General features: G+C 57.8%; 1 protein-coding gene across 3 annotated transcripts in view; it reads left to right on the top strand.

The window, feature by feature from the left end:
• PLXNB2 (plexin B2) overlaps positions 1 to 18,280 on the top strand; it is an 89,834-nt gene extending 71,554 nt beyond the window's left edge. For all 3 annotated transcript variants that reach the window (XM_043965424.1, XM_043965425.1, XM_043965426.1), the window contains exons 17-37: positions 801 to 949; positions 1,072 to 1,242; positions 2,081 to 2,219; positions 2,827 to 3,054; positions 3,409 to 3,585; positions 4,906 to 5,045; positions 5,514 to 5,614; positions 6,403 to 6,632; positions 6,987 to 7,168; positions 8,905 to 8,971; positions 9,206 to 9,352; positions 10,755 to 10,911; positions 12,916 to 13,016; positions 13,230 to 13,314; positions 13,594 to 13,748; positions 13,888 to 14,048; positions 14,262 to 14,409; positions 15,166 to 15,230; positions 15,537 to 15,612; positions 16,456 to 16,530; positions 16,671 to 18,280. In XM_043965424.1, coding sequence (XP_043821359.1) covers positions 801 to 949; positions 1,072 to 1,242; positions 2,081 to 2,219; positions 2,827 to 3,054; positions 3,409 to 3,585; positions 4,906 to 5,045; positions 5,514 to 5,614; positions 6,403 to 6,632; positions 6,987 to 7,168; positions 8,905 to 8,971; positions 9,206 to 9,352; positions 10,755 to 10,911; positions 12,916 to 13,016; positions 13,230 to 13,314; positions 13,594 to 13,748; positions 13,888 to 14,048; positions 14,262 to 14,409; positions 15,166 to 15,230; positions 15,537 to 15,612; positions 16,456 to 16,530; positions 16,671 to 16,775 — 2,859 coding nt within the window. In that variant the 3' untranslated portion in view covers positions 16,776 to 18,280. The remainder of the gene's footprint in view (positions 1 to 800; positions 950 to 1,071; positions 1,243 to 2,080; positions 2,220 to 2,826; positions 3,055 to 3,408; positions 3,586 to 4,905; positions 5,046 to 5,513; positions 5,615 to 6,402; positions 6,633 to 6,986; positions 7,169 to 8,904; positions 8,972 to 9,205; positions 9,353 to 10,754; positions 10,912 to 12,915; positions 13,017 to 13,229; positions 13,315 to 13,593; positions 13,749 to 13,887; positions 14,049 to 14,261; positions 14,410 to 15,165; positions 15,231 to 15,536; positions 15,613 to 16,455; positions 16,531 to 16,670) is intronic.
• Positions 18,281 to 19,871: the final 1,591 nt, after the last annotated feature.

A 19,871-nucleotide genomic window follows, 5' to 3' on the forward strand; every position in this document is an offset into this window, starting at 1 on the left:
GTTTCGATGGGAGTGGCAGCTCAGGGAGCCAGGCAGGAGACTGAGGAAGCCTCTGGCCAGGGTCTGACTCACTTCAGGAGGAATGCAGGAAGGAGAGGGGGCGTCTCTGTCTTTTGTCTTCTGTGGCTCCCTATTGCCTCCTCTAGTTGGCATTCAGGGTTTTCCACAGCTTGGTGCCCCCTTCTGCCTTTCTAGCCCTGTCTCATTCTATTCCTTTCCATACACTCTCAGTCCTGCAAAACTGGGCAACTCTCTCCATCCTCAGTTTTTTTGCTCACACTGTAACCTATGCCAGGATTGCCCTCCTCTCCTCTACTACCCATCCTTTCAAACCCAGTCCCAAGGCTGAACCCTGAGCTGGAAACCTCTGTCTCCCTCCTCCCTTCTCCCACAATGTGGGGCCCCTTTCTAATGCATTTATCATGTGATGTTACTTCCTACTGAGTTCTCTGCCAGTGTCTCTTCTCCCTCTAGACTGTGAGCTCCCTGAGGGCAGGCACTGTCTTTTAAAAATTCTGTATCTCCCCCAGCTCTCGGCATCCAGCAAGCACTTAATAAATGTGGGTTGAATTGTCCATGTCTCTGTCTCGTGTCTCTGTGTGGTGTGTCTCTGTGTATGTGACTCTTTGTCCGTGTGAGTGTCCATTGCCAGGTGTGACAGGCAGGTAACACCTCACACTCAACCACTGAATCATTCAGATGCCCCCTAAGAGACTCCACGGAGCAGCCCCCCCCTCCCATGGAGCCCTGCTCTGAGAGAGCTTTAGTCAGCAGGACTCAGACCAATGTCTTTTCCCCAGCAACCAGTGCCCCAGGAGGTGAGCCCCACCCAGGGGCCCCAGGCTGGCGGGACCACCCTGGTCATCAGTGGCTCCTACCTAGATACTGGCTCCTCTGAGGACGTCCGGGTGATTCTGGGCACCTCCAAGAAGGGTGTGCCCTGTGAGGTGTACGTATCAGGCCCCCGGGGAGCCCTTGGGGGAGGGATGAGGGGAGCCCCCCACAGGGGGAGGAAGGGGGGGGCTGTTCCATGGCTGAGGCCCCGTGACTCCCCTCTCCTCCTCCCTGCAGCATCGAATTTGGGCCCCAGATCCGGTGTATCACGGGGCCCTATGAGTCCCTGGGTGAGGTCCCCATAGAGGTCTACTACGGCAGTTCCTTGACAGCGGGCAACCGAGTCACCTTCACTTACCGGGAGAACCCTGTGCTAAAGGCCTTTGAGCCCCTGCGGAGCTTTGTCAGGTAATGAGCCCCACCCACCTGCTGTGGACACACACACACACACACACACACACACACAGCCTGCCCTCCAAATGCAGTCCTCCCAGGATGAGGCTGCCCAGACCCTCCAGGCTTGTCCCAAATCCCTGCTACAGATCTTGGCATTACTGGGGATGGGCAGGAGGCCTGAGGCAGGAGAGAAGGATCCTCAGGAAACCAGTCCTTCCCCTGCTAATGCTGACGGAAGGCCAAAGGAATGCAGCAAGGCAGGTTTGGGCACCTACTGGGAAAACCCCAGGCCTGACTCGGGCCTCTCCCACTCTGGCTCAGCCGCAGCTTTCCAAACATTGGCAACCCTGGCTGTGGGCGCCCTCTCTAATGCACTTACCGTGTAATGTTGCTTCCGGCCGGGTGGTCCCCCCGGCTCAGCTTTCTGCCCCTTTGCGTTCAAGGTGGAAAGTCTGGAGAGTCTTAGCGCTGATCTCTAAGCCACTTTGCCTGTGGGCGGACAGACAGACAGACAGGGTGACTCTCCCTTCTCTCCTTAGAGGACTTGAGGCTCAGGCCTTTCCTGCCTTGGATACCAGGGAAGGGGTGGTGGTGGCGGTGTCTGGAGAGTATAAACGGCCTCACAGTAGTGGGGGCTCAGGTGTGTCGGGAGCCTGCGGTAACGGATGGCTCGTGGTTTTCAGCTTGCTGGATGACCCTAACCCTGGCCGCCCTGACTCCTAGGCTGTCCCTTACCCTCCAAAACCCTGGAGGGAGAGAAGAGAGGTGTACGTGCGGCTGCCAGGCGCTGGTGGGCGGCCGGCAGCCGCGCTTTCTGCTGCTGTTAACCCTTTGCCCTTGGCTTTCCCAGTGGAGGACGGAACATCAACATTACAGGCCAGGGCTTTGACCTGATCCAGAACTTCTCCATGGTCGTCATTGCCGAGCCGCTCCGATCCTGGAGCAGGAGGAGGAAGAGGCGGGCTCTGAGCTCCTTCCGGGCCACGACGGTCAGTCTCTGTGGCATTCCCCACCCCTCCCACCTGCCAGCTTCCAGCCCTGAGGCCTTGCTCCCCCCTCCCACAACCTGACTCCACCCTGGGGGAGACAGCTCCCCAAACTGAGCTGAGGGGGGAGGTCAGCCCCCAAAGACCTGAGACCCAAGGAGCTGGTGTCTAGTGGGGGGGCTCCAGGTCAGGGTTATATTTGTGATCCCATATAGGATACACAGCCCCCCAAAGAGGCTGGAACATGCCTGCTTGTCAGAAGTGTTTAAAGGGATCTCTGCCTAGGTCTGAGTTAGACTTCTAGGCTTGGAATGGGGAGGGGTCCCTCCCCGCTCAGAGGGCCCTTCATCCTTCCCAGCCTCTGCCTGCCACTGGCAGGGCACAGCGGTTTCTGCTTGCAGCCCATTCACCAGTAATGGAAATGGGTTGGGGGGGTGGGGGAGATCAGGGCAGCATGAATGAAGCCATGGTGGCTCTGGCCCTGGGTGGCAGCTTGTGTCTGGGAGAAGGGGTTCCTGCCCCAAGGCCAGAGAGCTGGCTGCAGTGGGCATTAGGGAGCTGAGGCAGGAGCGGCGGTCATCCCTTGTAACCCATTTGCCCTGGTCCACAGGTGGTGGGGACCACGTATACCCGGTATAGCGACACCAAAGTGGTCTTCTCATCCCCGCAAGTGCCCGACGAGCCCGAGGCCTACAACATCACCACGCTGCTCCAGATGGATGGCCACCGTGTCCTGCTGAAGACGGAGGCGGGGGCCTTTGAGTATGTCCCAGACCCCACCTTCGAGAACTTCACTGACGGAGTCAAGAAGCAGGTCAACAAGCTCATCCACGCCAGGGTGAGGAGGACACAGAGGCCCGGAAGCTCACTCCCTGGGGGCAGCCAAGCAGGGCGGGCTGGGGCGGGCTGGGCCAGCCATGGAAGGGCTGTGACCTCCCGGGAGGTCTGGTCAGGCGGGAACACTGCAGGAAGGAAGGCCTCATGCCTGGGCTTCTTCACTGAGAGAGGGGTGGTTTGGCCAGGGTGCACTCCAAGGCCCTTCAAGCCCCTTGTTTTCAGGCTCCTGCTAGCCATCAGTGCCCCACACCCACTGGGGCTGGATGCAGGGGCTGTAGGTCAAAGGGCTAGGCCAGCCTTGACCTTCTATCTCCCTGCTCCTGTCCATCTCACCTCACCTCCCCCTTCCCCCCAGGGCACCAACTTGAATAAGGCGATGACCATCCACGAAGCAGAGGCATTTGTGGGTGCTGAGCGATGCTTCATGAAGACACTGACTGAGACTGACCTGTACTGTGAACCCCCTGAGGTACAGCCACCCCCCAAGCGGCGGCAGAAGCGGGACACCACCCACAACCTGCCCGAGTTCATCGTAAGTGGTGGGGGGCATCCAGATGCTCACAGCTGGCCGTGGAATCAGCTCCTGGGGAGGGGACAGGGGCAAGGAGGTGAGGAGTGAGAGTCCCTTGACCTGGGGGCGTCACCAGCTTGGCTCCTCCCCCTCATGTGTATTGGTGTCTGTAGAAAGGAAGGGGGAAGGCCCGTAGCTCAGGGGCCCCATGAGCCCCAAGTCTCAGGTCCTTTCTTGCTCATCACACCCTTCAAACCTTTAAGTCAGATGGAGGTGCTTCCACAGTGACCTTTTACAAATGGCCCAGGGTGGGGGGGTGTTCATTATGCATCCCTTAAAGCAGGTCCCTGAGGGCCCCAGCAGACAACACTTTGAAACACTGTATAGGTTATCCCTCAGCTGCAGGTGTGAAGGTCCATCCTCAGGCTGATGGCCCTCACTGGGCCCGGGCTCACAAGACCCTGTCTGGGACACTCAGGTGGGAGGGAGGGTGTCTGACACTTGGAGCGGATGAGGCTGTAGGGCATCTTGCCTCCTGAGGACTTGGTGCTCGGAGGGGAAGCTAAAGCCGACCTTGGCTAAACTCTGAACAAAGACTTCATGGAGATGGAAGTCCAGGGAAGGGGCAGGAGGGCAGGAAGACTATTCACTTGTTCAAGGGAACAAATGATTTCTCCAAACTTTGGGCTCATTTTTGCATCTGAACCATTGGTATGCTGGCTATAAGTCATTCTTATTTGTTCATTAAAGCAGACCCCTGTGTAGCAGCGCCTGGCTAGTCCTGGGTGGCTTCTCTGTATAGGAAGGTTACCAGGCCTTCAGGACAGTCTTTATGACACCCATTCCCACCCCCTGGTACACCCAGGGGCCTTCTGTGGGGCCCCCTCTGGGCCCATGTTTGTGTCTCCATATGCCTGTTGTCACCGTGTATTCTGGGTGCAGGCCCTGTAACATCTACCATCTGCATTCACTGTGTGGGACCCTGAGCTCTGAGCTGCAGAAACAGTGACCCAGGGTCTGCCCTCAGGGAGTGTTGGTCCTGTCATGGCCCACAAAACCCAGCCGGGGGCACACGCCATTGCCAGGAAGGCCTTGGTACAGATTGGTGAGGGTCGAGTCTGTCCTCTGAGGGCTGAATAAGATTCCTGCCCCAGAACCAGTCCCGGGGACATGGATTGGGCCCACACTGACCCAGCCATGGATGCCCGTCTCATGGATTCCATGTTCACATGTACAGCCTCACTTGTAGTGTACGTGTGGTGTGCGTGTTAGGGAATCCCCCATGTCATGCCCACCCCTGCGTGGCATCTGTGCTTAGCAGGCCTGTCCTTTGCTATCCAGGTGAAGTTTGGCGCCCGGGAGTGGGTCCTGGGCCGGGTGGAGTATGACACGCGGATGAGTGACATGCCCCTCAGCATCATCTTGCCCCTGGTTATCATCCCCATGGTGGCCGTCATTGTGTTCTCCATCTACTGCTACTGGTGAGGCTCAGCGCCGCCCCCCCCCCCTCCCCAGACCCTGCCTTGTTTCCACCCTCCTCCATTCCCAGGCTCAGCTCTAGACCCCCACCCCCAGACCATGCCTTCCATTCCCCCGCATGCACCCTCCCCTCCCCAGGTCTCCAGGGCATCTGTCCCCCTCCCAGAGAGGGTGGGGGAGACAGCTGATCCCAAACTGCAAACCATCCCAGAGGCCTTTGCTTGCCTTCCATGACACTTGGAGGTTGGGCTTGGGGGTGGGAAACACTGGCAGCTGAACCACCCCCCAAGTGCCAGTGGGTGAGGGGACTTACACACTTGGCAGCTGCCATTGCTAACCTCCCCTACTTCTAGTCCTGAGCCTGGGGCCACAGGGTTCCCTCCCCAGCCCCTCAGCCTCCCCTTCTGCTGTCAGGCAGGAAAGCGAGACTGGGGCCATTAACTGCAGGGGTCTGGGGCTTCTTCCCAAAGGCGGAAGAGTCAGCAGGCTGAGCGGGAGTATGAGAAGATTAAGTCTCAGCTGGAAGGCCTAGAGGAAAGTGTGCGGGACCGCTGCAAGAAGGAGTTCACAGGTACGGCCCGGGGGCCCAGCTAGGGCCTCCTGCCTGTTTGTTCTTCAGAAGGGCCATGGCAAGGTCAACTCCGGGCAGCTAGGGGGCACAGCGAGTACAACATCAGGCCTGGAGTCAGGAAGGCCCGAGTTCAAATCCAGGCTCAGGCACTACCAGCTCTGTGGCCCTGGGCAAGTCACTTCACCTTGCTTGCCTCAGTTTCCTCATCTGTAAATGAGCTAGAGAAAGAAATGGCAAACCACTGGTATTTTCTCCAAGAAAACCCCAAATGGGGTCACAGAGAGTCAGACACAACTGAAAACAATTGAACACAAGGTCAGCTCTTAGGGTAGAGACAAAGTGGTGCTGACAGAGGTGGGCCGGAGATTCCTGACCAGCCCAGCCCTTGGGGGTACCTCTCCTGCCTTGACCTTCACCTGCCCTGATGTTGTGGGCCCTTCCGGTCCCTTTCCCTGAAGCTGTCCCCCCATCCCATTCTGAACCCCACCACTGGAGTTCCCAACGGAACTGCTACCACTTGTGGATACCACTCGGGGGAAGAAGGGGTACGCCTAGGGCAAGGCGGAGGGGATACACTTTCAAAGTCTCCCTGTGGCTGAGTGGCCTTCCACTAGTATTTACCAACGATGCCCTGAGTGACCACAAGCCAGCCAGCACCTGGGTGTCAGGGAGGGGGCACTGAGTCACTGCACTGGGTCCGAGGAGGCAGCATCAGCAGGTGCTGGGCTGGGGAATTGGGGTGGAGGGTGGCCAGTGGGCCCTGGCCTGACTCTGGTGCCTCCCCACAGACCTGATGATTGAGATGGAAGACCAGACCAATGATGTGCACGAGGCCGGGATCCCCGTGCTGGATTACAAGACCTACACAGACCGAGTCTTCTTCCTGCCCTCCAAGGATGGTGACAAGGACGTCATGATCACAGGGAAGCTGGACATCCCTGAGTCTCGCAGGCAAACAGTGGAGCAGGCTCTTAATCAGTTCTCCAACCTGCTGAACAGCAAATCCTTCCTCATCAATGTGAGTGGGGGCAGAGGGAGGGGAGGCATAGGAGGGGCAGGCTCAGGCCCTGCCCTCAGGGAGCCCTCTGTGTGAGTCTGTACTCCGCCGCCCCCCCCCCAAGCACAGATCCCCCTCACTCCGGTCAAACCCTATTAACTGCAACCCGCCCCCCCAGATGAAGGAACTCAGGCAGTGGGTGAAAGGAAAGCTGGCTGGTGGACAGGCCTCAAGTGGGTCTTGTTGCCTCATCTGTCCATGTGACTTCACAGCTCTGGGCCCCTGGGGGGGCATGACGGGCCTACCCCGTAGGCAGGTGTGTGTCCCTGAAGGGGGAGGTACTGGGCATCTGTGACCCTGCTGTGCCACCCCCAGTTCATCCACACCCTGGAGAACCAGCGGGAGTTCTCAGCCCGGGCCAAGGTCTACTTCGCATCCCTGCTGACGGTGGCTCTTCACGGAAAGCTTGAGTACTACACGGACATCATGCGGACCCTCTTCCTGGAGCTCATGGAGCAGTATGTGGTGGCCAAGAACCCCAAGCTGATGTTGAGGAGGTATTGGTGGCCACGGGCTGTGGGAGGGAGGGAGGGAGGGGACGCACAGAGAGGTGCAGGTGTCACTGTGGGTGTGGGTATGTGAGAGACAGAGACAGAGACAGAGACGTGTGGTGTGCGAGGCTGTCACAGAGCATCTCACGTGGTATGGGTGTCATGTATGTGCATGAGACGTGTGTGACGTGGTGCGCGAGGCAGTCAGTGTCACATGGTGTGGATGTTGTCATGTATGTGTGTGGTATGTGTGGTGTGCAAGGCTGTCAGTGTGTCATGTATTTGCATGAGACGTGTGTGACATGTGGTGTGTGTGTCACAACGTGTATCACATGCAGATGTCATGTATGTGTGAGATTGATGTGTGGTATACGAGGCTGTCACAGAGCCTCTCACATGGTACAGGTGTCATCACACATGTGCGTGGGATGTGTGAGACATGCCTGGTGAGGGAGGCTGCCCCTGTGTGTCTGAGGTACACGCAGTGACACTGTGGCCACATGAACCTTTCCTCCCATATGACCAGATGCCTGGCACTGTGACCAGTCATAGTATTCATGGCACTGTAAGAACCTTAGGCCACGTCCCTAGGGGTTCAGGACCCTGTCATAACATGGGACTGGGGGCAGCTAGGTAGTGCAGTGGACAAAGCACTGACCTTGGATTCAGAAGGACCTGAATTCAAATCCAGTCTCAGACACTTGACACTTACTAGTGTGATCAAATGATAGGATTTAGCAGATACTCAAAGGCCCACCTGGAGATGAATCTAGACTGATTGAATCAAGTGAGAGGGATTGACTGCTGATTAAGCCTACTTCAAGTTAACTGGATTGTAACCACACCTGGCTAGCCCTTAAAAAGGTATTGTTCTCAGCCGCTAGACTGTGAACTCAATTTGAGAACACCTTCAGAACCAATGGATTTGGGTGACGCCAACCAATCAGCTTGAAGCAATGTGTAAGGACCCCCTCTGTTCCAGACCTATAAAAAGCTTCCACAGTCAGCTTGCTAGGGAGTTCCTGATTAAAGCAGGCTCTTGGAGGAGGACTTGAGGAAGAACCCAACCTGACTGGAACTCTAGGCTAGATTTTAAACATCACACTAGCTGTGTGACCCTGGGCAAGTCACTTAACACTGTATTGCCCTGAAAAAAAAAAAAAAAGAAAAACCATAACATGGGACTGATGCTCCAAAGGACTGGCAGTCCACACGTCTATCAGTCAGCATTTTTGAAAGACCTACTGTGTACCGGGCACCTTGGTAAAGGCTGTCGGGCTGACTAGGAGAGGCGACTCTGATAGCCCAGTTTCCAGGCTTGAAACCTGAGAATGACCTTAATTCTTCCCTCCCCACCTTGTCCAGCCCGGTTCTGCCACTGACTAGCTGGGTGTCCTTGGATAAGTCCCCTCTCTGGGCTTCTGTTTATCTGTAAAAAGCAGGGTCGGCCACATGGTCTCAAAGGCCCCTCCCAGCTTAAGATCCAGGATCCCACGGCCAATCCAAGTGCTGGGTCCTAGCTGACTGACCTGGTCACTGTCCCCCCAAGCCAGAGCACATGCATCCTGTAAGAAGGCATTGGATGGAAACAAGTGTGGGTGTGTGCATGGGTGGGTGGGTGGGTGGGTGGGGGTGTTAGGGAGAAGCCCTTTACTGGGTGAGCCCGAGCAGCCTCCGTCTCCCGCTGGTGCCTGCAGCCCAGGGCCAGGTGCTGAGCCTCTCTGGCCACCTTCTGTTTCCAGGTCAGAGACCGTGGTAGAGAGAATGCTGTCCAACTGGATGTCCATCTGTCTATACCAGTATCTCAAGGTGAGACTGACTGGGTCCCCTCCATCTTGAGGGGCGGCAGGACCTCCGGGGATTCTGAAGCCCCTCCCATCCTGCAGCCACTGGGGTGGGGCTTCCATCTCCAGGGCTCCCCGGGAACCCACAGAGGCATGAGCTGGTGGGGACGGGCGACAAAAAACACAACTTGGCTAAGTGTCGGTGACTACACAGCCTGGCCCCCTCGAGAGCCCAGGCTGACCTAGCATCCTCCTCCAGGACACCGCCGGGGAACCGCTTTACAAGCTCTTCAAGGCCATTAAACACCAAGTGGAGAAGGGCCCCGTGGACGCCGTGCAGAGGAAGGCCAAGTACACGCTGAATGACACGGGGCTGCTGGGGGATGATGTTGAGTACATGCCTCTGGTGAGTCCACCCCCACGCCACAGCCCCTGCCCCCCTGCTCCTCTCCTGGCTGCTCTCTGTCCCCTCCCCCTCTCCCCATCACTTACTCCCTGGGTGGCCTTAACCTTGACAAATCCCTTCTGTTCTCTGGGCCTAGTTATAAAGTGAGGGGCCGAGACAGCCCGGCTCTAGATCTGTGATGGGCGACTGCCCCGATCACTCACAGCCGCCCCTGCCCTTGTGGTACAATCTCCTCATGGCCTCCCTGTGTCCCTCCTGACAGCATCTCCCCCGTCCTCTGACTCTTCCTGCCTGTCCCACAGGCCCCTGCTTCCACTGAAGTCCTCCCCTCCTCCCACCACAGGTTCTCTCCTTCCTTCATGCCACCCCACCCCACCCCATGGCTTCCCCATCCTAAACCAGCATCCTCTGCAGAGAGCCCTGCTCCCATCTTCCTCTCCAGCCTCAGAATTGGGGGTCAGGGTGGGCAGGGAGAACTCAGACTGCTCCAGTGGGGGAGGCGGTAGAAGGTGCTTGGGTTCAGGCTATGAAGGACCTCAAAGGGGAATGATGCTGTGTGTGTGTGTGTGTGTGTGTGTGTGTGTGTGTGTGTGTGTGTGTGTGTATAATGCAAACCTATGTGAGTCCATGTGTCTAAGTGTAGGTGACACATGCCAAGTGCTATGAGGGCTGTACACATATGTGTGTGTGTGTGCGCATGCGCGTGCACACATGTAACCCAGGTGGGCTCAGCCGTGCCTGCTTAGCCGTGGTGGATGTTCTGCCGAATTTGCTGTTTTGGCTCCATCCATCCGTCATCCCGGGCTCTCCGCAGCTGCTCCCCTCCTGCCTGCCTTCTTGGGTGGGCCCTGAAGGACCCTAGTTCATGAATTCTCCTCGTTCACAAGCAGGGCGGGGGTTCCCAGCACCCAAGGGCCTGCGGCACAATTCCAGCTAAGCTTCAAGCAGCTTCTTTCTGAATCGTCCCTTTGCTTATGTGGCTGTTTCCAAGGCCTTGGGCCTCACAGAAGCTGAAGCCTGTGAAATGCACAGCCGCCCTTGCAGTTCTTCCTAATTAAAGCCACGCCGGGAGCAGTAGGCTCCATGAGCCCTGTCTGTGGACGTGGCAGGAGGGACGAGACGTGGGCCTGATTTTTTTTCTGGACCTGGAGCCCTCACTAATGGAGTTTGGGCTGAGACCAGAGAATCCAAGGCTTCTCTGCCCGAGGGATTCAGTGAGAGGGGTGGGATAGCGCCAGAGGGTGAGCAGGACCCATGGGGACATGCCACGCTGCCTCAGAGGGCCTCTGGCCAGAGAGGAAGGGGGGAGGAAGGGGGCAAGACAGGGCTTGGGAACTGACCATGCTGGAAGGGATGGCAGAGCCTGATGACCTTCTGACCAAGGCAACCCCTCTCCCCACAGACCGTGAATGTTATCGTTCAAGAGGAAGGCGTTGACGCCATCCCTGTCAAAGTCCTCAACTGTGACACCATCACTCAAGTCAAGGAGAAGATCATCGACCAAGTGTACCGTACGCTGCCCTGCTCGAGGTGGCCCAAGGCCGAGAGTGTCGTCCTAGGTACGTGCCGCCACAGGCACGGGCTGCCAAGGCAGGCCCTGGACCAAGGCCTCCTGAGCAGAGAGGGGGGAGGACTTTCTGGGTGATCTGATTCTGGGGGAAGAGTGCTTTGGGGGCAGATGGAGAAGCAGCCCCCGTGGAGGAAAGAAGCAGAGATAGCTGAGTCACAGAAGCCGAGGGAGGCCAGACTGGCCCACAGGAGGGGAGGAGGCAGACAGATGGGCAGAGCTGGGCCAGGGGGAGGAGGAGGGCTCCAGAGGCCACAGATTGGGTAGGTGGGAGATCACTGGTGGCCCTGGAATGGCAACCCACAATTGCAGGGAATAAAGTGAGAGAAATAAAGGCAATAAGGGTCAAGACTGTCCAGACTGGGCGACGGGAGTCTCGGGGCCACAGCAGGGGTGGGAGAGGCAAGAGAATGACACTGAGGGGACAAGCTGCTGGCCTTGGAGGGCTCAGAAGCCCCAGTGCCAGAGGCTGGAGGAAAGAGGAGAAGGCTTGGCCCATCAGCAATGGGGTCTGGGATAAAGGATCAAGAGGAAGTCATGAAAGGGTGGTCTTGCTTCATCGAGAACAGCACATGAGGAGGAGGGTGGGCCTGGGTTTGGAAGGGCTGAGCAGGGGGGGACGGTAGGGGCGGGCGGCAGAGGTGAGGGATCAGGGAGCAGAAGGTAGCCTGAGTCACAAGGGGGAGGCGAGTGCGAAGAGAGCGGGCGGAGGGCCCAGTGAGAGAGGGATGTTGTGAGCCACGAGCAGACTCTCCTAGTCCTGGGCCATGGAGGTGACAGGCAGATAATACAACCATCCCATTGTGTGACTGGCATGAAGGCACAGTGCAGCTCAGGGGAGGCAAGGAGGTTAGTGACCTGGGAGGCTGCCAGGCCCTGCCCTCAGGAAGCCGAGCCTGACATAGAATAGACCTTGGAAGGGAGGTACAGACCCAGTGCTGCGGGGGACAAAGGGGCATGACTGGATCAGGAAGGATTTCTAGGGGGAGGTGGCCCTGACCTGGGAGCCTCACTGGTGGGGGTGGGCAGGGAAAGGTGGCCCATTCTGGGGGGGTTTCCTCTGTAGTTCCTGGCAGGGCTGGTCTCAGCCCTCCAGTGGTGATCCCTGCTGTAGGCCAGACCAGTCTCCTTTGGTATAAGCCTGTAAAGGGCCTAGCGCTCCTCAGTCTGCCCTCACCCCCAAGCACAACCACTAAGTCTGACTGGTCTCCCAGAGCCTGAGGTGGCTGCTGGGAGCCTGGGGGGGGGGGAGAGGTGCACCTACTGTGTGCCACCAGACTGAGCACGTATGATGGGCACGGGGCTTGTGGGAGCCCTGTGGGGTCCGGCGTTCACGTGGCCTGAACATGGCCAGGGAGCAGGATGAGCCTCGTTCTAAGAGGAGAACCCTGAATGAGGCTCACTTGTGGAACAGGCTGCCTCAGCAGGTAGTGAGCAGCCCATCACTGGGGGCTTCAAACCTGCACTGGCCAACCACTTGCCCGGGTGGTTGTAAAGATGATTCCTAGGGGGGCAGCTAGATGGCGCAGTGGTTAAAGCACCGGCCCTGGATTCAGGAATACCTGAGTTCAAATCCAGCCTCAGACACTAGCTGTGTGACCCTGGGCAAGTCACTTAACCCCCTATTGCCTGCAAAAAAGAAAAAAAAAAGTAAAAAAGGGGCAGCTAGGTGGCGCAGTGGATAGAGCACCGGCCCTGGAGTCAGGAGGACCTGAGTTCAAATTCGGCCTCAGACACTTAACACTTACTAGCTGTGTGACCTTGGGCAAGTCACTTAACCCCAATTGCCTCACTAAAAAAAAAAAAAAAAGTAAAGATGATTCCTGATCAGGCACAGGTTAGACGGGAAGTCTCTGAAATCACTAAATTGAAGGATTCCTGTGTCAAATCTGGCATCTATAAAATGGGTCACCCGAGCCCTGTGGCACATGATGGCGCCTCTGAGCACTGTGTGACATGCTCTGGCACACGTGTGAACTTAACTGTCCCCCCACAGAGTGGCGTCCCGGATCCACAGCCCAAATCCTGTCTGACTTGGACCTCACCTCACAGCGGGATGGTCGCTGGAAACGGATCAATACACTCATGCATTACAACGTAAGCGTGGCCACAGCCTGGCCCCCTCCCTCGGCCTTGGCCCCCAAGACCTGGGCCCCTCCCTCTCACAGCCATGCACAATGACCCGGCTCCTCAGCTGGGCCCAGGAAGCCCCCAGTTCTTCCAGCAGTGCCAGGGAGGCCCCAGGGGTTGAGCGTCGGGGTGTGAGCACAAGAGGGGCCCCAGAGCTACATGACCCTTATGTCTTCCCAGGTCCGGGACGGGGCCACCCTTATCCTTTCTAAGATGGGGATCTCCCAGCAGCCTGAGGACAGCCAGCAGGACCTGCCTGGAGAGCGTGAGTCTTCCCTCTTCTCCCCTCCCCCTTCCTCTTTCCTCCCTCAGACTCTGTGTCTGGGTCACCATGGACAGGTCACTCACTTCCCTCCAAAGCCCTTGAGGTTAGAAGAGTTCTAAGATTTCAGGCTTCTGGTGCCACATGGAGACCACGCTCTGCGGCCCCTACTCCAAACCCTGAGCGATGCGCCCATGGCTTTTGCGGGGCAGGGCACAGAGTTCTTCCCTGGGTCTGGGGGTCACTAAGGCCCAGCCCAGGACAACCTCTCCCCCACTCCAGGCCATGCCCTCCTGGAGGAAGAGAATAGAGTGTGGCACCTGGTGAGGCCCACAGAGGAGGTGGAAGAAGGGAAATCCAAGAGAGGCAGCATGAAGGAGAAGGAGAGGACCAAGGCCATCACAGAGATCTACCTGACCCGCCTGCTGTCTGTGAAGGTGCGTGTGGAGACCAGACCTGTCCAGACACACTCACCTTGGGGCGGTGCTGGGGAGGGGGGTGCAGCAGGCCCCAGTCCTGCCGGCGGCTTCTGACCAGCGCGGCCTCTGACTCTGCACTTCCCTCCTGTCCCCGCAGGGTACGCTGCAGCAGTTTGTGGATAACTTCTTCCACAGCGTCCTGACCCCCAGCCCCACCGTCCCACCAGCCGTCAAATACTTCTTTGACTTCCTGGATGAGCAGGCCGAGAAACATGAAATCAAGGATGAGGACACGATTCACATCTGGAAAACCAACAGGTGAGGAAAGCCGCCACAGAGCCTGGCCGGGGACTCTACCCATTTTGGTGCTCTGGCGGAGTCCATGGTGGCCCTAGGCTCTGCTCTGGCCCCCTTCCTCTGACAGCCACTCCTGCCCCCTTGAATATGCCCCCGTTGCCTTGCCATTTGTCCTCCCTCGGTTTACCCTCTGTGGTCTCCCCCTATGTCTGCCTCTCTGTGGCTTCCCCTCAGTTTACCACTCCGATTCTGGGTGAACATCCTGAAGAATCCTCACTTCATCTTTGACGTCCACGTCCCTGAAGTCGTCGACTCCTCCTTGTCCGTCATTGCCCAGACTTTCATGGATGCCTGCACTCGGACAGAGCACAAACTGAGCCGGGTGAGTGGGCCCACCCGGGCTCCCCAAACACCTGTGTTTCTCAGCCCCTGGTTTCTTGTCCTCCGCTCGAGCTGGGAGCTAGGAAGCGGATGGCCTCTGAGGGAAGGGAGCCCCTCTTAGGCTGGGGCTTTGCATCCGTCTGAGACAGGCGGGGGAGCCTTCCCTGCTTTGTTCTTCCTCCTCGTTGTCTAGCTGGAGGGTCACACCCAGCCCCTCAGACCCCCAGGGTGGGGACAAGGATGCACAGGCCAGAGAGGCTGTTGAGTCCAGTCTCCTCATTTTACAGACGAGGAAGACTTAAGAATCAGAGAGGGTGAATGGTCACACAGCAACATGGGGACAGAGCCCAGGCTAGAACTCAGCTGCTCTACCAGGAGCCCCCCATCCTCCTGGGCAGGGTTTGGCTGCTGTTCTGGGTGGCATCAATAGCTCCTAGGAGTTCTAGGAAGGTGACAGAAGCCAGGTCCCCGTGCCCAGTCTCCAGGGGCAGAGCCAGCCCCCTCCCTCACCCACCCACCTCCCCTGCTCACCCCCAGGACAACCTTCACCTTCTCCCGGGCCATCCCCTGGGTGTGAGCTTGGATCTTGCTTCGAGTCCCTTCCCCTCTCCCGGTCTCACTTCCTTCATTTGTCAGATGGGTACAATGGGCATGATAAGCCGCTGGCTTCCTCCTTCCAAGGCTGCTGCCAGGAAGGCCCCTTGGGTAGTTAGCGACGTCTGCCTTTGGGGTCACTGGCATCTCTCTTCTCCCCCAGGACTCTCCCAGTAACAAACTGCTCTACGCCAAAGAGATTTCCACTTACAAGAAGATGGTGGAGGAGTGAGTATGGCTCCTGTCCTGCTCCCCCCCCCACACACCCCATCCCGCCCCTTCTTTATCTATGGCCTCAAGCCTGTGGCAGAGGGGGACTTCTTCCTCCCAGAGTCCTCTCTGGTTGGGCCGGTTCAGCCCCGATCCCCTAGCCAACACCAGCCCAGCAGGCTTCTTCTGGGCTGGGTTTCACAGGGTCTGGCAGCACTGGGCTCTGTCCCCATCTCCCCTGTGACCTCTCCCTGAGCCTCTGGTGGGGAAGGCCGGCCATCAGAAGCCCTCCTCATCCATCCATTTGTCTGTTTGTCCCTCCAGTTACTACAGAGGGATTCGACAGATGGTGCAAGTGAGCGACCAGGACATGAACACCCACTTAGCCGAGATTTCCCGGGTAAGATGGGAGGAGGGAGGGGCAGCCTTTTCTCTCTCTCTTCTCCCTCTCCCATCTCAATGAATGGGGCCGGTCCCCACCCAGACTCCCCCGCCCTTTCTCCAATGAGTCACCTGCCATAACTGGGGGGAGAAGGGGGGCTGCTTCATTGTGGGGCTGAAGCTGGGCCAAGGCTCAATGGGTTGGGAATGCAAAGTTATGCTAATGAGGCGTGGGGGGTATGGAAATGAGGAGAGGGGAGGGAAGACAGAAAATGGGTGAGGGCTTCAGTCTTGTGGCAGCAGCTGCGGGGATGGCTTTAGAATGGAGCAGGGGATGCCTGGATGGAAGTGGGATTGTGTGTGTGCATGCACACGTGTGTAACTGTGCTGCTATATAATTGTGTGACTATTTGTAACTGCGTGATTTGCAGTGTGGGTCTATTTGAGAGCCTGTTCCTGTGTACGTGACTTGTGTGTGTGCACCCTTATGTGTGCTGAAGACCCAGTTCTACCTCCCTTCCCAGCAGGGGACACCCATTAGCAGACTCTTAAACTATGTTTCTGTTTACACCTCCATTCCCCAAGCTAATTGCTCACCTAGGTAAAAGGCTCTCCACCAACCACACAGATACCAGGCCAGGAAGCACACAGGCCAGTCTCGTTGGAGACAGTTGCTTAAAAGCTGGGGGGTTTGGTTTGTGACTATATGGTTGGGGCTGCCCACCTGTCTGGGAGTGTGTCTGTGTCAGGCAGGGCAGGCAGCAGAAGCATGGAAGCCTCGGGCCCTGCCTTCTCTCTGTGACCACTCCCCCCACCCCTTTCTCCTGCCTGGTGGTCACTAAGTTATTCATCTCCCCCACAGGCACACACAGACTCTCTGAACACCCTTGTGGCCTTGCATCAGCTGTACCAGTATACACAGAAATACTATGATGAGGTAGGTGGTGGGTGGGGAGCAGTGGGGAGCAGGGGGGCTTGGAGGCTGGAGGTGGGGGACAGGGCCTGTGGCTGCCCCTGGACCCATGACTGGGGGCTCTGGGGAGTTTCCCAGCAGCCCCCCTGTCCACCTCTCCTCAGATCATCAATGCCCTGGAGGAGGACCCTGCAGCCCAAAAGATGCAGCTGGCCTTCCGCCTGCAGCAGATTGCAGCAGCCCTAGAGAACAAGGTCACGGATCTTTGACGGGTCACCCCTCCCGGCTCAGCCAGTGACTCTCCTCTTTCCTCAAGTGAGGGCTCGCGTCCCATTTTCAAATGTACAATTCCACAAGAAAGAGAAACCGCGGCTTTCTGGCTCCTCAAAGTGAGACGTTCAAAGGATTTGTAAACTTCATGCTGATGGAGCTGGCGAGCGTGCGAGTATGAGAAGTAGACCTCTCTCTCTTAGAAATGTAGACGTCGTCTTCGTAGCTGAAGAAGCAGGGCCAGGGCTGGGCAGCTGTGAGAGGGCCCTGGGGCCCTCCCCCCCCAGGACTCCCTCCATGAGGAGGCCAGCCCCAGCCCAAGATGGCCTTGGGCAGCTGCACCGTGCCCACCACCTGCCCAACCACCAGGGAGGGGCGAAGCCCAAGTCTTCAGGTGCCACGCAGATCTCCCGGCCCAGGGGATCCCGCTTCTGCCTGGTGGCATCAACAGGATGAGCTTTGGGCAACTGGGGGCCACTGGACTCCAGGCTGCCAAGAAGACACCAGCTCTGCCCACCCCAGCCACACACAGGCCACAGCGTTGGGGGTATTTCCTAAGTGATTTGTAAATGTGCCTTATTGATCCCTGATGCTCGTGACTTGGGACTGAACCAGTAACCAATGGTACTTGGTATGCGTGGCTGGCCATCTTGACCTTCTGTGGCGTCTTGGGGTACCGAAGCCAGCCCTCTGTGCCAGCTCTAAGCAGTCTGAGGGTTCCCCTGCCCATCCCTATCACCCTGCTGCCATCCATTGGCATCTCAAGTCTTTTCTGTATCTTTACCAGGAGGTGAGACAAAATTCGGTACGATTTTTTCCCAGTGCCAGGGATGGAGCACCCTAGCGCCCCCCCACCCCACCCCCTGTACCCATTCCCACCCCGTCCAGGCCCCTTCCGGGCTCCTGGGCAGGTGTGGTGGAGGGCCCATCCCAGAGCAGCTGGTATGAATCACCTTCCCCAGCAGGCCACGTGGACTATACCCAACTGCATGGGGCGTCAAACGTCACATTGTGTGTTGGCCACATGAGGCTGCATGGAAGGATGGACACATGGGACTTGTTGTCGTGTCTAGTGTTGAACACGTGAGGTTTTGTCAAATGTGGAATGTCCATGTCACGAGTCAGACATCAGATGTCACGTCAGTGGAGCCTTGAATGTCAGGACTGTGTGAAAGCACATAGAATAATACCTAGTGTCCAAGCCCCTGCGAGGAGGGGAGCAGCCCCTTGAACAGCTATGCTGAGCACATCTGGCCTTGTCTGGTGGATGAGGCCATACAGCACCACGCTGCAGGACGCTGGCCACGGCTATCCACGTGGCCTCTCCTGCTGTGGTCCTTGCTGTGTGTGGCCCTGGAGCCTGGGAGGCTGGGAGCCTGGGCTGCAGAGGGAAGAGACAGACTGGGGGGAGTCTCTTCTCCTCCCCTCCCCAACCCCAACCCCCTCCCCTGTGTAAATCTTGTTAATTGTAAGCCAAATACAATGTGTTCTTTTTCATACCTTCCGGAGGGGGGCTTGTCATTTGTCCCCAGCGCCAGTCCCTCCCTATACCTCCTTCCCAACCCCTTGGACTGTCTACACAGCCGCCATCACCCATACATACATTGTGGCTGAGGACAGGGCCCCTTGTAGGCCAGCAGGTATTCTGGGGCCTCTGCGGGGAAGTGACGAGGGAGGGGGGGCACTGTTCTCCTACTCAGCCCTCAGTGCCCATTGTCCCTACGTGCAGGGCACCTCTTCACCTTGTTCCCACGCCACCGTCACCTGGGCTGCTGGGTCTTCTAGAAATCTCTTGCCTATCTGGGTACATGCACACGCCCAGGCTCATGTGAGAACACGCATGCACACCGCCTTTATGAGCACCCCCATGCACACTGGAGCCAGCCTCTTGCATTTTTCCCTGCTTCCCCCCTCCCCACTCCTCAAGGTCCCCGTGCCAAGCCCCAGGGGCACCCGTCTGTCTCCCTGGCAGCCTGTGACTAGCCTGCTGCGCACAGGGGGCTGAGAGTCCTCAGTCTGCCAGCCTGGCACCTTCTCAGTTCTGAGGGTCTAGAGGGAGGAGGGGGTGTGCGCACCTGGCCCCCGGGGGCCACTGCTCAGAGCTTGGGGGCAGTGGCCATGCTATGCTGCCTTAGCATTGTTTCTGCCTCTCTTAGAGACCCAAGTTCGAGCTCATTCTTCATTCCTCTTCCAGCTTGGGGCTCCCCAACGTCCTTTTGTCATGTGTTGGAGGGAAATGGCTCCTTCAGCCTAAGATGGGTCAGGGGAGAGGGTGGGGGGGAGCTGTGGAGGAAACAGCTGAACCTGAGCCATGATCACAGAGCTGTGTGACCTTAGTCATTTTCTCTCTGGACCTCAGTTTCCCCATATCTGCAATGACAGATCCCACGATCCCTCTCCACTTCTGATGTTTGTTTCAAATAATCCATGACTCCAGTTTATAGAGCGCTGGAGAAGGGGGCTCCAGCCCCTCCCAACCAAGATCCCTTCCTTTAGCATCCCTCACAAGATGCTAGTCCTCCACCCCAGCCTCTGCTGGAAAGTCCCGGTGATGGAGAGCTCACTATCTTGTGAGCAGCCTTCACTGCCAGACAACTCAGACTGTTAGGAAGCCCAAATCTGAGAAGGGACATTCCCGGTTCAGGGTCCCACAGATAGGCAGCGGCAGTGAAGACCGGAACAAGAATGGGAACTCTGTCTCCCTCCCCAGGATCTGAGTCCTGCAGCCCTCCCTCACCTCCCCCCCCCCCACTCCTGGCTCTGCAAACAGTGCCCCTTCCTCTGCCGGTTCTGCCTCGCGCCAAGCTGAACTAGTCCATGATAGCTGCTGGAAGCCAGGCATGGGCCACCATGCCTTGGGGCTAAGTGTCCCCAGGGCCTTCCCTCCCCATCTCAGCTTCCACACTTTCCGAGTCCTTGATGTTCTGCAGAGAATCCGATCCAAATATTGATTTGGGCCCTGCTGCATGCGTGGGCCCCAGACAGTCTAGGTAGTTGGGAGTGTAGGGGAAAGAGGTGGAGTTGGAAGTCCTACTTCCCAGTCCCAGCTCTGCCCCTTCCTAGCTGGGTGACCCCAGGCAAGCCCCTCACCTTCT

The sequence above is a fragment of the Dromiciops gliroides genome, chromosome 5 (genome assembly GCF_019393635.1).
Source record: "Dromiciops gliroides isolate mDroGli1 chromosome 5, mDroGli1.pri, whole genome shotgun sequence".
NCBI classification, from domain to species: Eukaryota; Metazoa; Chordata; class Mammalia; order Microbiotheria; family Microbiotheriidae; genus Dromiciops; species Dromiciops gliroides.